Below are 12881 nucleotides of genomic sequence, written 5' to 3' on the forward strand. Positions count from 1 at the left end.
CCAGATGCAGATCCACCCTGCACGACTGTAGGGACAGGCGAAGTAGTCATGTACACAAGAGCTGTCGTAGCCGTAGATGCTATAGTAGTAGTCTATGATGGTGCTTGACTGTTACTCATTTTTATCTGGCTATTTTGAGCCGACAGAGCTGCTACCATAGACACTTCCAAGGGAACATATTGCATCTGATCTGGCTGTATATAGCAAGAACCCATGCATCCTGGAAACATGCCTTCAGCAAAAGTCTTGACTACAGTGTTGTGCACCGTGTTGCCCATGACTGTTGCACTTTTGATAAATGCTTGCGCCACAGCTTGGCCAACTGCATCCATCATCTTGTTCTCACGCTGAGCCTCTGTCAACGGTTGGAAGGACGGAAGATTAAACTTCTTAATGACGTCACCAGATCTGGTGACGCTGTATGACTTTAGGCATTCACATTTAAACTTCTCCACAAGCTCTTCGTATTCTTTCTTTTGATCTTCTTTGAGCTTGTCTTCAGGAACGGGAACGTAGTTTTCATCATTGACTTCAAATTTATCAGTGAGTTCCACCATGTTGAAGCTTTCGGTCCCACCAGGCGTGCCAAAAGATGTGTTGACGTAAAAATCAACACACTGGAATCCGAGGGCAAGTGTTCGCCAAGCTCCGGAAAATCAACCAAGCGAGCCAGTCAATTTGACCTGTAATTGACAAGGGATAAAATAAAGTCAAAATCGAGAGCGTATCGGCTGGGATTCTGAATATCTCACACAGGCGTATCGGCAGGCTCTGCCGATACAGAAGACAACAAAAGAATATTAAATGCGGGTGTATGATAAACGAGCGCGTCGGCAGGATCAGCCGATGCGGAAAATGACAAGATCAGCTTAGGATAGCCGATTGTACATGTACAATAAAATCTAAACTACGAATGTGTAACTCAGATGATGCAAGCTTGAAACAGATCTAAACCAGCTTTTGGAATAACAAAGTGTTACTGCAAAACCTAAAGCCGATCTAATATGTTTCTAGCAGATAGATGTGATAATGGCAAAAAAGTATAGGGAAACCTACAAATCTAGCCGATATCGATAAATTGTGAATAAATATAGACGAGAAAACAACGATGCACCCGAGATCAAAGCCTAAATAAATTCGATAACTTTTTAATAGATCTGAACGAAGCCACAGCGATGCACCCGGTAGATAAAGCTCAAATATACTCGATAAAACGAAAACTCACCAGCAAATCAAGTCGATCGAATGTGAGACGTCCTTAATCAACTTGAAAGAACTCACCCAAAAGAGAAAAGAAAAGGCGAAGTCGCCGAAAAAATGCAAAGGAAATTGTAAAGTGTTTGTTGTATTGGATGTGTATCAAGTTTTTCCGGTCCCTTACAACTGATATATATAGCCTAGTTCTACCGAGTCCTAGCCGATTACGGTAAATATATTACTTGATTAAAAAGTAAAGACTTTTTAAAAACAAACTAACTAAATATTACAACTGAATCGTCAGAATCCTTGTAGAATTCGGGCTTCCTTCTTTCCGCCTAACTTCATCGGCAACTCCCATCTACTGAGCACCAGAGTGAGCGGATCAGCATCTTCAAAGTATATTCTTCTGGTCTATCGGACAGGCTCCATCGGGCGATTCCAACCTTGTATATCCTTCGGTTTCTTTCAAATCGGCCACCTTCCCTTCATTAAAATCACATTCCTTGACACGTATCAAAAAACGGTGTCAACAGGCACCCAGCTCCCTGAGGTGCTGGCGAAGTGACGGAGACGTGCCGAGTTGACTGTCGGCACCCAACCCCCGAACAAGATCGCTGGCGGAGTCGCGGAGACACGCCGAGCAATAGCACCCAGCTCCCTGAGGTGTTGGCGGAGTCACAGAGACGTGACAAGTTGATTGTCGGCGCCCAGCCCTAGGCAGGGTTGCTGGCTGATTCGCAGAGACAAGCCGAGCAGTGGCACCAAGCTCCCTGAGGTGCTGGCGGAGTCACGGAGATGCGCCAGGTAGCTAATTGTAGATCAATTCGAATTGACCTTTTAGAATATTTGGCGCATATTCCATTATTGATTTGAATGGGCATATGCTCCTTTGCTGGTCTGACACGGAGGGCCTGCCAACGGTTTGTTGGAAAATTTTTCATTGGCCTCGCTCCTTGCTGAGGAAGGTTCTAGGCGCCACTGTTTGGAAGGCGTTTTGAATTCCGCTGTGAATGCAGATCGAACCGATGGGAGCCTCACCTCTGTTCGCCTAAATGACTGTTTAATCTATTTAAACAACATTTAATCGAAAACAGAGTCACCCATGTCGTTTATGCCATAAACGGTAAATTAAACAGTTGGCCCGTTTAAACTCTTTAAACCGTTAAAAACCGTCTAAATAGAGTTGAGTTGAGCGCGATAAAATGAGCTAAATGACCATTTAATTCATAATTTAGTTAATTGGAGGATTACAACTACCACAATCAATACCGAACTAACTAGTATCGTAAGTATATAAAGTGTCGTGGGATTTAGATTTCTTCAAAAAAAAAATATTTTGTAGAATACTTACTTTCTAGCATATTTGACATTTACGTACATAAATATGTATATTTTGATATTAATATGCCAAACTATTTAGGCCGTTGAATTCTGTCTAAACACTATTTAAACGGACTAAACCCTGAATAAAGGGTGACCGACTATTTACCATTTAGCGTTTAGGATAACATGCCTCGGATTATAAGACATCACCAGGCCACCCGCATTGGCCATGTACACACGAGTCCTTTCCAGAGCTTTCTGCCTCTCTCTATGCTTTCTTCCCTCTCGTCTTTCTCCACCGCCGCTAGTCCAGATCCACAATTCGTGCTGCTACGAGCCATGGCTAGCAGCTCCCCCGAGCCGGCTTCATCCGTGTGGGAAGCTCCAGCGAGGTGTCGCCACCGATGGAGACCTGGGTGCCGAGCACCATGCATGAGGCAGACATCCAAGATCTGGTGGAGCGCTGGCTTCTGCCAAAGAAGGTCTTTGGGTGGAGATGCTGCTACGGGGAGGAGTTCCCGACAGAGGACCGGACTGAGATGGTGGTCTTCCAGTCCTTCTACGAGAAGGGCTTCGCAGTGCCTGCAGGCGCATTCTTTCACGGGCTTCTCCACTTCTACGGCCTTGAGGTAACACATCTCAAGCCGAACTCAATCGTGCAGATCGCGATTTTCATTCATGTGTGCGAGAGGTTCTTGGGATTGCTCCCCACTTCAAACCTTTGACGGGCTCTGTACTGCCTCATGGGGCACCCGTCCAATGACCACCACAATGTAGTGGGCGGGGCCGCCTTCTCTCTATGCCAAGGGAGGCCATATCCAAACTTCACCCTGAGTGACAGCAATAAGGGGTGGAACAAGGAGTAGTTCATGGGGTCGAACCCATCTCCCAGCCTCGTGGTGCGGACCGGCCGCGCGCCGAAGTATCGGGCGTGCTGGGAGGTGCCGACATCCGAAAAAGATATGGTCCAGGTGGACCACCTCCTCGAGGAGATCGCCAATTTGTCGGCTTTTAAGCTAACAAGGGCCGCGGTGGCCCTGTCCTACTGCAAGCAGTTGGTGCAGCAGATTCAGGATAGGGTCCACCCCGACTACGAGTACTGGGGTCGCACAGACCCGACTCAGTGGCAGAACCGCATGGTCTCCCAGGAAGAAGCTGAAACTGGGTCGCCCGCATGATGCAAGGGATGATCCGGGACAAGGGGTGCCCGAAGGCACACTGCCTGAAGTGGTTGACAAGCGCCGCGAGTGTCCTAAGCCTTTACGTGTTGTTCTTCTACTTTTTTAAGCCGTTTTCCACTATTTTGTCGCTTTTACTTTCATGATACACCCATTGGGTTTTAGACAACTCAAAACTTGCAAGCTAAGGTGCTGGAATACTATTTCCCCGCTCCACTATCGGAGGGGGACCCAGGGAAGAACATTGCACCGCCCGTCGAGCTCAGGGAGCCCGTAGGTGAGGAACTGGAGTTTTCCTCCTACTCCTTCATGGGGACTGAGTCGGAAGTGGGGATCACTGGGGCATCAGGTCCGCCGCTTGCTGGCGGACCCATGAAGAAGAGGTGGCGTGCCATGCGCAAGATCTCGTCCTCAAGGTTGGGCTGAGCATGACGCCGGCGAGGATGACCCGCAGCACAATGCCGCGGTTGGGGAGTGAGGATCGAGGGGTGGTGGCAGTTGAGAAGGCCGCCGCCGCCCCTTCTGGAGAGAGCTAGGCGGCCCTGGGACTGTCTCATGCCCAAACATCAACTAGTGGTAACTACGAGGCCGATCTTGCTAAGCACGTTGCTTAAAACCCAACTTGCACAACTTGGTTTGAACCGTAGTAGGAATCTTTTGTATCAACGATCATATTCTCTCATGCTTTTGATTTGGTTCTTTTATCCTGCTGGTTGGCGTGTTCCCAATTTTGTTAAATTTAGTGGTGATGATAATAAATCAACTTGGAAACACATTAGTCAATATGTTGCTCAACTTGGTGAAGCTATTTTCAATAATGTTTTGCGCGTTTGTTTGTTTTCTTTGTCGTTGACTGGAACTGTTTTTTCGTGGTTTTCTTCGTTGCCCCCAAATTCGGTCCATTCATGGAACAAATTAGAACAAAAATTTCATGATCACTTTTATAGTAGGGATAATGAAGCTAAGTTGACAGGTTTGACATTAGTTAAATAAGGGAGAGATGAATATATTTCTAATTATTTTAAAAGATTCAAAGAAATAAAAAACTGATGATTTAATTTATCAATTTCTGATAAAGATTTGACAGATGTTGCTCTTAATGGTTTGCGCTTGCATTTTAAGGAAAAGCTTGAAAACTTTGAGTATTTTTCAATTAACCAATTGCAACTTACAGTGTTAAACCAAGGGTATAGATTTTAGAACTGCTAAAGATACCTATAAAACACATCGTTCTAATACTCATGTTGTTGAATATAATTCTGATTCATCAGACGATGAGGATAAAGACGTATACATTGCCGAGTTTGTTTGGCCATCCACGGCCAAACCTTATTCTTGTGCATCACTTAAGCCGACTCAAAAGAGTCAGAAGGAAGAAGTGAAATGTACTTTTGATGTTTCCAAATATGATCGTATATTTGATAAGTTACTGCCGCTCGAGGAATTGAAGTGGCGAGCATATTATAAATTTCATGCGAATAATGACAGTAATGTTTTACATCAACAGATACAATCAACCATGAATGAAGGACGATTGATACTTCCTGAGATGAAAGTTGATAAGACTTCATCCCTTGTGCATACCCTAAATTTGAACAATGCCGAGATGCTTATTGGGCGTGAACAAGCCGAAGGAGCAAAAAGGAAGAATTTGATCATCAGCGAAAGAAGACCAAAAGATGCCGGTGACAAAATTCTGGACTTGGAAGTGGTGCTAGAAAAGCTGCTGATAGCAAGGAGTCATTAAAGATTATTGTCAAAACTCTTGTGTCCGGGGGACAAGAGGGTTCTTCTTATTCTACGAGTCGGCCTGCTGTTCAAGACCGATCGATAGACCAGTTTCACCGACCGATCGGCCCCAATGCCGACCAAGGACCTTCGAAGCTAAGCGCCCGGAAGTAGGTACTTTGAAGAAAAATGACCCAAAGGTGCAAGAGAGATTTACAATTTATAATGGCTCTAACAATTCTTATTTTACATTTAAGATATTATTACTATTTTTCTATAAACTGATCAATCTTAGAATAATATAACTTAAGATACATTAAAATATCTCTAAAGAGATTATGAAACCTTTATTATCAAGCATAAAGATCTAATAAGAAACCTCATGTCTAGTAACTTATAGCAGGCAAATATGGGCGAAAAGAATTTTCCATCAAGTCACCTTCCCCGATGAGCGCAAGCGGCTTTTGGTCCAAGAAAAGCCTGACCGGCTGACCCCCTCCGGCCTCCCATCCCATCGACCCGACGCCGCGCCGCACCCCTCTTCTGCGCCCTTTCCTCTCCATTGGCGGCGAAGAGGTTTTCTCCAAACCGGCGAGGGGAGAGGAACTAGCCAGTGAATTCGGTCCCTCCAACCCAACGAGAAGATGCCGCGGATCCCTCTGATCAAGTTCCCCAAGCGGAATCTCAAAGCCCCATCCCCATCCGCACCAGGTGCTCCCAATTCTCTCCCCCCCCCCCCCCCCCCCCCCCCCAATCATCCTTCTCTTTCCTCGCAGGATTTCTCACGAGCTTTCTAAATTTCCTCGCTTTCTGCTTGTTGCAGCAGCATCGCAGCCCGCGGATCAGCACGCGACCCTCATGTCCCGCTTGGGTAAGCACGAGATCCCTTTGAGTTCCCTGCAACGAGCATTGTTTATGTGAATTTGTCTAGCTTCTTGATTTGAGTATTCATTTGTAGGTGGTCACACGGGTAGCTACATTTCTATTTCTGCACGAGCTCATTGATCCGTGTGATTGATTGCATCGACTTTGTGGCAAATTTGACTGGATTTATAGAGAAAAATAATAACATTTACAATCTCAATTTTTTTATTGAATCCACTATGAAATACAGGTTGATGGTGCATATGCTGGGTAGTATAGTTGTTGCTATATTTTTCTATAGATCTCGTCAAAATTGGCTAACTTTGACTTAGGAAAAACTTAATACGACATGTAAATAAAAACGGGGGGAGTATGTTGTTATGGAGGAATGTGGGATTGTGGTTTTGGGGGTGGATGTTTTGCTTTAGATTATAAACCAAGTGGGAAGATATACTTTTTTTAGTTTCTCGTTCACTGTTAGGATTCTTTTTTGAGGGCTCATTTTGGGTAGGTAGAATTGGGACAAGAGGGGTGGCCTTGAGACAAACAATACCATTGTTTTGGGTGTTAGAACCTTGAAGCTACAATGTGTTTTAGAGAAAGTTATTAGTTGTGTGCTTGATTAAGAATTGGGCTATGTTTTTCAGATGTAGGATTACTTTTGGTTTGTTGCTCTTTTTAAATATTTGCTTTATGACTCCAAACAGATATGTTTTGACCATTTGGGTACAATGGTTTTAAGTTACCAAATGCTGAGATATGATATGATTGTTCTGTAAGCATGCCACTTGTTATCTTCACATTGTACTGAGCTTAATAGTTATGCGTGGATCTACTGAATTTTTTATGGCCTTGCTGTACCATTTTGTTCTTGCTTGCATTGCCCTTGCTATAATCATGTTACAGGCCACTACTGAGTTATTGGATGCTTTCTTAAATTTTTCTCGGAAAACGCAGGAGAGTTGTGCATCATTATATTAAGGGATGCTTTCTTAAAAACCTAAGCACTTTGGAATCTATTTTAGACTCGCCATTATTTTAAGATATTAATAGGGTTCCATTGGCGGAGATTATCTTAGAGGTCATCCTTGCAGAGATTATTGTAGAGGACATCCTTTGTCACGGAATGCTGGTGCTACTTTTAACTTCCAGTTGCCAACTACCCTTGAAATTTCAAATTGTTAAAACCAAATCTGAACTAATTCTGAAAAAAATTTAGAGCAATCTTCCCCATCTAACACCCCCTTAGACTTGAGATTTTCCCTAGGCCTCCAGCCAAGTTTGCTGCGTTTCTTACACAGCCACTTGTTGGCTGACTTACCTGTGTTTCCTTACTGTGTACACTTTCATCTATCCTCAACATGCACCGTAGGACCTGTTTTGTTTTGCACCTAGAATTGCCACTTAGTTTCGAAGCTATGTAGTTTGGCATGCGAAAATTGTGGCCACCAAGTTGGTGGCTCCCCTGATTTTGGCTACCCCAATGAACTAGAAACCTTGAAGGGCTTGCAAACTCAAAATTTGTTACCAAACAAAAGGTGGCCAGAATTTGGCGGAAGTAGCGAAATTTTGGCTTGGCAAACCATAGGCACACTTGAGTAACATACTGAATATGATTAACACCTCCCCCCCCCCCTCAATTGTTTCTCATGATAAAATTAATACTGTGTTATAATGGATATTGTGTACAGCTTCTGAATGTCTTTTGAAAAACATGCACCTGTCCAATATATGACCGTTAGAACAAATGGCTTTACTTCCACTGGCGGTTTTGATATTCTCCCTGCTTACATCTCGAACTACTGTGAGTAGTTATTTCGCTAGGGATTGCCAACATTTGGTTTACTGAATGCTTACCTCATCATCTTTTAATTCTGAATTCTTACCAATTTAAGTTTCTCTTTCAGGGGCTAAAGTAGAGGCACCATCTTCTGGAGAGATTAAAAATTACCGTTTTAGATCTGATGTGCCATCCCCACCTTCTCATACTGCTGTTGGAGGTCCAGCTTCACTCCTTCCTAAGCGCAAACCATTGACTGAAGAAGAGATTGAGGCCATCATGGTATTTCCTTTGTTCACTGAACCTGAAATACACATGGAAATGATGTAACTGTTCTTAGTCGTTTGTTCATTATATTTGGTGCAATTTGTTGGAATTTCGATCCAAATAAATTACATAAATGACGTATTTTGAGGCTATCATGGTATGCCTTTGGTTCACTGAAGCTGAAATATAAGTGGTCACTTGGCCAGTTGCTCACAGATACTGAAATAGCCAGTGGAGTTATTGCCTGTTTCAGTTTCATTCCTTTGAGATACTAGTAAAATGTACATGCGGCACGCACGTGTTGTAGAAAACCTTCGAGACTTGTGGATCCATCATATCAGACATTCTTGCATTAAATAACACTATACTGATTTCTAAAAATTTTAGAAATGATCTTCTAACAAAAATTCACTTATTTGCAGCCTACAAATACATTTTATCTTATCTGAAGGTAATTGTTGGAACAATAACTGTCCAAAATTATTAAACATACAATTTGATAGGACTTTTTATTGGAAGTGCTCTTGATGACTGAATCCCACCATCATATGATGCAATTTGCTTTTCAGCTTCCCCAATGGATTGATTGGGACCCAATTTTTTATCCTTCAGATCATGGAGCCATGACCACTGTTAAAAGATTTCTAGATGTCAGTAAGAATGTAGCAGTCATAAAATTACTCTTCTTTGCTCCCAACTACATCAGGCTCCATCTCTGATTTGATAGTAGAGAAGACAGCTCCAACACCCTTCCAGTTACCACTACCAAGATGATTCTATAGCAGGTTACTAAGATTGAAAACTAACAATACCAGAAGATATGTAGTTGGCTAACTGCTTTGCATATTATACCTAAGAGCCAGATAAGTCGTTAACTCTGTCAAAAAAGGAGAAGCTGTAACTCTGTCAAAATAAATCTCTGCTATTGAAGTGCATTTGTCCCCATGCTACCATGAAATTTAACATTTTCTCCGCATCTGTAAAACCATTGAATGAGCTTAATTAGCATTATCTATTTACGTGCAGCATTTGGTGCAGTTTGCCTGCCAATGAGGCAATGAATACATAATCCACTAGATATAATTGCATGAATATTGAACGAATGCTATCACTGCCACTTCAAGGGTTTTCACTTCTTAAATCAGGTTTTGTCTCGATTTCCAGTTATGGACATGGTTTTTTTACCTAGGTAGATTCCCAAAGTACTCTTGAATATATTCTGGTCTGTGCATATAGAAGTGGGATACATTCTTATCTGCTACGCAGTTTTTCAAAATCCACTATGGCCGGACCACCTGGCAAAGTGGGTTTGGCCTCTGGACCCACATGTCAATGAGAAAATGGATGGCATATAAAGGATTAACAACACTGATCATTGCAAAATCATTGATAGATAGCTAGGAAGTATTTTAACCTAGAGAAAAGAGGCAACCTTTGACATTCAAATGCTGCACGAACCTGATTTAGGAGTTGTAGCATACCCAATACCAAATTTGTTAATGGTGAAAATAGTTTTTTATTTTACATTTGAAGAAAAGTATTTTTATCTGTTGAACACAATACAGATTTCGATATAATCCAACACGATTGCATATTGAATGTTACCAGCTATACTAAATACAATGAAATTGAATGGCTACCCAATTCGATTGGATATGTGTATCCTAGTAGCTTCGTAATGTCAAATTAGTGAAATATCAATGACACTATATTTCATTCATGGCAAGCTTAGTCACTCTAATTTATTTATTTCACTGCAAAGAACATGAATGCATGTCAATTTCAAAACTCATCCACTGGTTAGGTAAACAGTGTACTTTATGAACTCTTTTATACTCTCTAACATGGAAACTATTCATCTCTGTGCAGCTTGGTGGCTCCATCTGATATGGCCTCGCATGGATCGGAAACGTAGGAGGTATCAATAAGATCATATACCCAAACTTGCCTTGACTGGAAGGGGTGTTATTCCAGCCATGTTGATATGGAATTTGTTTTTTTCTCTCTGTCTGGGAGTCAGCTGTTGTGCCATTCTGAAACGTCCCCTCATGAGATAAAGACTTAAATGTGATACAAACATCAGTCCCAGGAGGCTGATGACACATTTATTACATCAGATGGTTCATCACCGTACAACTCTACGCGGTAGTGAGCAGAGAAGTGACACTATTGCGAGGATTACAACCCACACCCACGCAACGATATTAAATATAAAAAGGGGGTCATCAGAGTCTTGCGCCATGCGGTATCTCCTGCGGGTGACCCTACTCCACAGGCAAGGTTGGGTGTAGAACGGTACCCTATTCAACGTCCTCTGGAATGAAGTCGGGGTCTTCCTCTGTAAAAATTAAGAATGGGGTGAGTACAAACGTACTCAGCAAGTCCAATCACGCTCACGGAGGTGAAATAAACAGAGCATAATGCAAATGGTAATTCAAGGATAAGGTTAAGGTTTACTTTTGTGGAAAACAATATTTTATGCAATGGTTCATTTGAAAGCAAGTATTTTCAAAACCAGTTTTCTTATACCGAGTAACACGAAGTGTTGATCCACACAAGATCCAAGTTTTAGACTGCTACCGGACTCCTCATCCGCCGTAGCACACGGCACAACTGCCGGACACATTTCCAAAACAACTCACGCCAACCCATCCCACAATAAACACTAGTTATGTGACTACACCGTAACTCGCCCAGTACCGTGGGCACGGCTATTCGAATATGTTTTAAATCTGCAAGGTGTGCAACTTTACCCACAAACGGGGTACCGCAACTCGATCACCTTAGTGTCGGTACAGATCCCAGCAAAGGCATTACCCACCTTAGCTATACTTGACTAGCCATCACAGGATGCACCAAGGGGTCATTGACCTATCACAGAGGTTCTAACCGGGGCATAAGTCACACAGAGCTAATCCCTTCTCCTTGGTCACCCGTTGCTCTCAGCTCTTTTGATGGCTATCAGATTAACTAGTGGGGTTTATGTTAAGCCGTTGCCCATACAACGGTCGAGTGGTTTGCACGATAGTGGAGTTAGGTGAGATGACACACCAACTCGGTCCTTAGTGGTGACAAGATGGATACCTCCCTTCCTTACTCTGCCACACAGGCACAAGCATACCAAACGGCAAATCACAAAGAAATGCCTTCCATCCCGACTATACTCATCTTTCGAAAATTTCCACTTTTATCCCTCCCCCCACACACATTTTCTTTATAAAACAAGTTGTATTGAGTATGAGGTCCTAAGCGCAGCGTTCTAGAAGTGATTAACGTCCAAACAACACATTCAGACATTAATCTAGGTGGTCAAGGAATGATCATAACAAATCAAGGGGTGGCTATCCAACCGTGTTTTCAGCAAGCAAAACATATGCAATTTTGTAAAATAGGCCAATAGGTTGTGTTTATAAAAACTAGGACAAAAGCATGCATCAAAGGATGTGATTGAACTTGCCGTCTTCGAAGCCTTCAGGGAGGTCCTGGTCGAAGCACTGTCCTTCGGGCTCAGGGTCGCGGAACTGGTCCTCGTTCGCTGGCTCGCAGTACTATTCGTCAACGGGTTCTCCTTCGTTCACACCGTGGTCTACGATGCATACAAACAAACACACAATTAAGAAAAAGAAATAAAAATTTTATCGTTGAGCTCGAATCGGAAATACTTAAGATATGGAGTTCGGAGTAATATTGTTGAGCGATTTCCTAGTGGCATGGCCAAAACTATGACATGAGAGGCGTGGTAAAGTTTCAGGTCGATTTGAGATTATTTGGCGCATGAAATGATAGGTTAACGGGGTGATTAGGGTCTACACAAAGGTCCAGGGACTTGTTTATAATTAACAAAAGGACTTGATTAGAATTTCGGGGAAAGTTTGGGTTATTCGGGAAAAGGGTAGGGTTCTATTTTTTAAATAAGTTTATATAGTGGTGGATTTGTTTGGAAATATAATAAAGGATAGGGATTTATTTGCAAAAGGGCCAAAGGTGGAAGGTCTCTTTAATGAATAAGAGAGAGGGGAGGGGGTTTTGGGTTAATATGCCTCCCTCTCTTCTTCCTCCCGACTGCAGAACAGGGGAGGGGGCCGTGCGGCGCCGGCAGCGGCCAATCCGGCCGTCCAGGGCCATGGCGGCGCTCGGGCCTAGGGGGAAAATGGAGAGGGAGCTGTGGGGGATTGATTCCCTGCCTCACCTCGGGCGGAGGTGGCGTGTGGCGGCCTGGCCACGGCGGCCAGCGGCGGCGGGTGGAGGCGCTAGCGGCGGCGGCACTGCAGCTGAGGAGAGGGGGCTAGGGGTGGCGGTGTGGCTCGTGGTGGTGGGTGTGGTGCTCCGGGGGCTCTTTATAGCCGAGGAAAGGCGGGGGGGGTGGGGCGCATCGGTGGCGGCCGGCGAGCGGCGCGGAGCGCCTTTAATGGCGTTCGGCCGGTCGAGTGCGTCGTGAAGCGGCGTGCGGGCGGCGAGGACGAGGCGCAGGACGATTGGACACCTCGGGCAGGCGGCGAGCGGCGCGGGCGAGCAGCGCACCCGCGTGTGTGGCCGGCGGC

At 43.9% G+C, this 12881-nt stretch overlaps 1 protein-coding gene across 5 annotated transcripts; it reads left to right on the forward strand.

Moving 5' to 3' along the window:
• The first annotated feature begins 5873 nt into the window (after positions 1-5873).
• LOC120704763 lies at positions 5874-10796 on the forward strand. 5 transcript variants are annotated; one of them, XR_005687663.1, is made up of 5 exons: positions 5874-6140; positions 6256-6300; positions 8201-8355; positions 9367-9485; positions 10210-10796. XR_005687663.1 is itself a non-coding variant. In XM_039989302.1 (5 exons), exons 1-4 carry the CDS (start codon positions 6074-6076, stop codon positions 10225-10227), a joined length of 288 nt encoding a protein of 95 aa, XP_039845236.1. In that variant the 5' UTR covers positions 5899-6073; the 3' UTR covers positions 10228-10258; positions 10361-10451. The 5 variants fall into 5 exon arrangements, 3 of the variants coding, with proteins under 3 accessions (XP_039845238.1, XP_039845236.1, XP_039845235.1); XR_005687662.1 differs by having other exon boundaries at positions 5897-6140; positions 6253-6300; positions 10210-10476; XM_039989302.1 differs by lacking the exon at positions 9367-9485 and having other exon boundaries at positions 5899-6140; positions 6253-6300; positions 10210-10258; positions 10361-10451.
• Positions 10797-12881: the final 2085 nt, after the last annotated feature.

Source organism: Panicum virgatum, chromosome 4K, assembly GCF_016808335.1.
Source record: "Panicum virgatum strain AP13 chromosome 4K, P.virgatum_v5, whole genome shotgun sequence".
In the NCBI taxonomy this organism is placed as follows: domain Eukaryota; kingdom Viridiplantae; phylum Streptophyta; class Magnoliopsida; order Poales; family Poaceae; genus Panicum; species Panicum virgatum.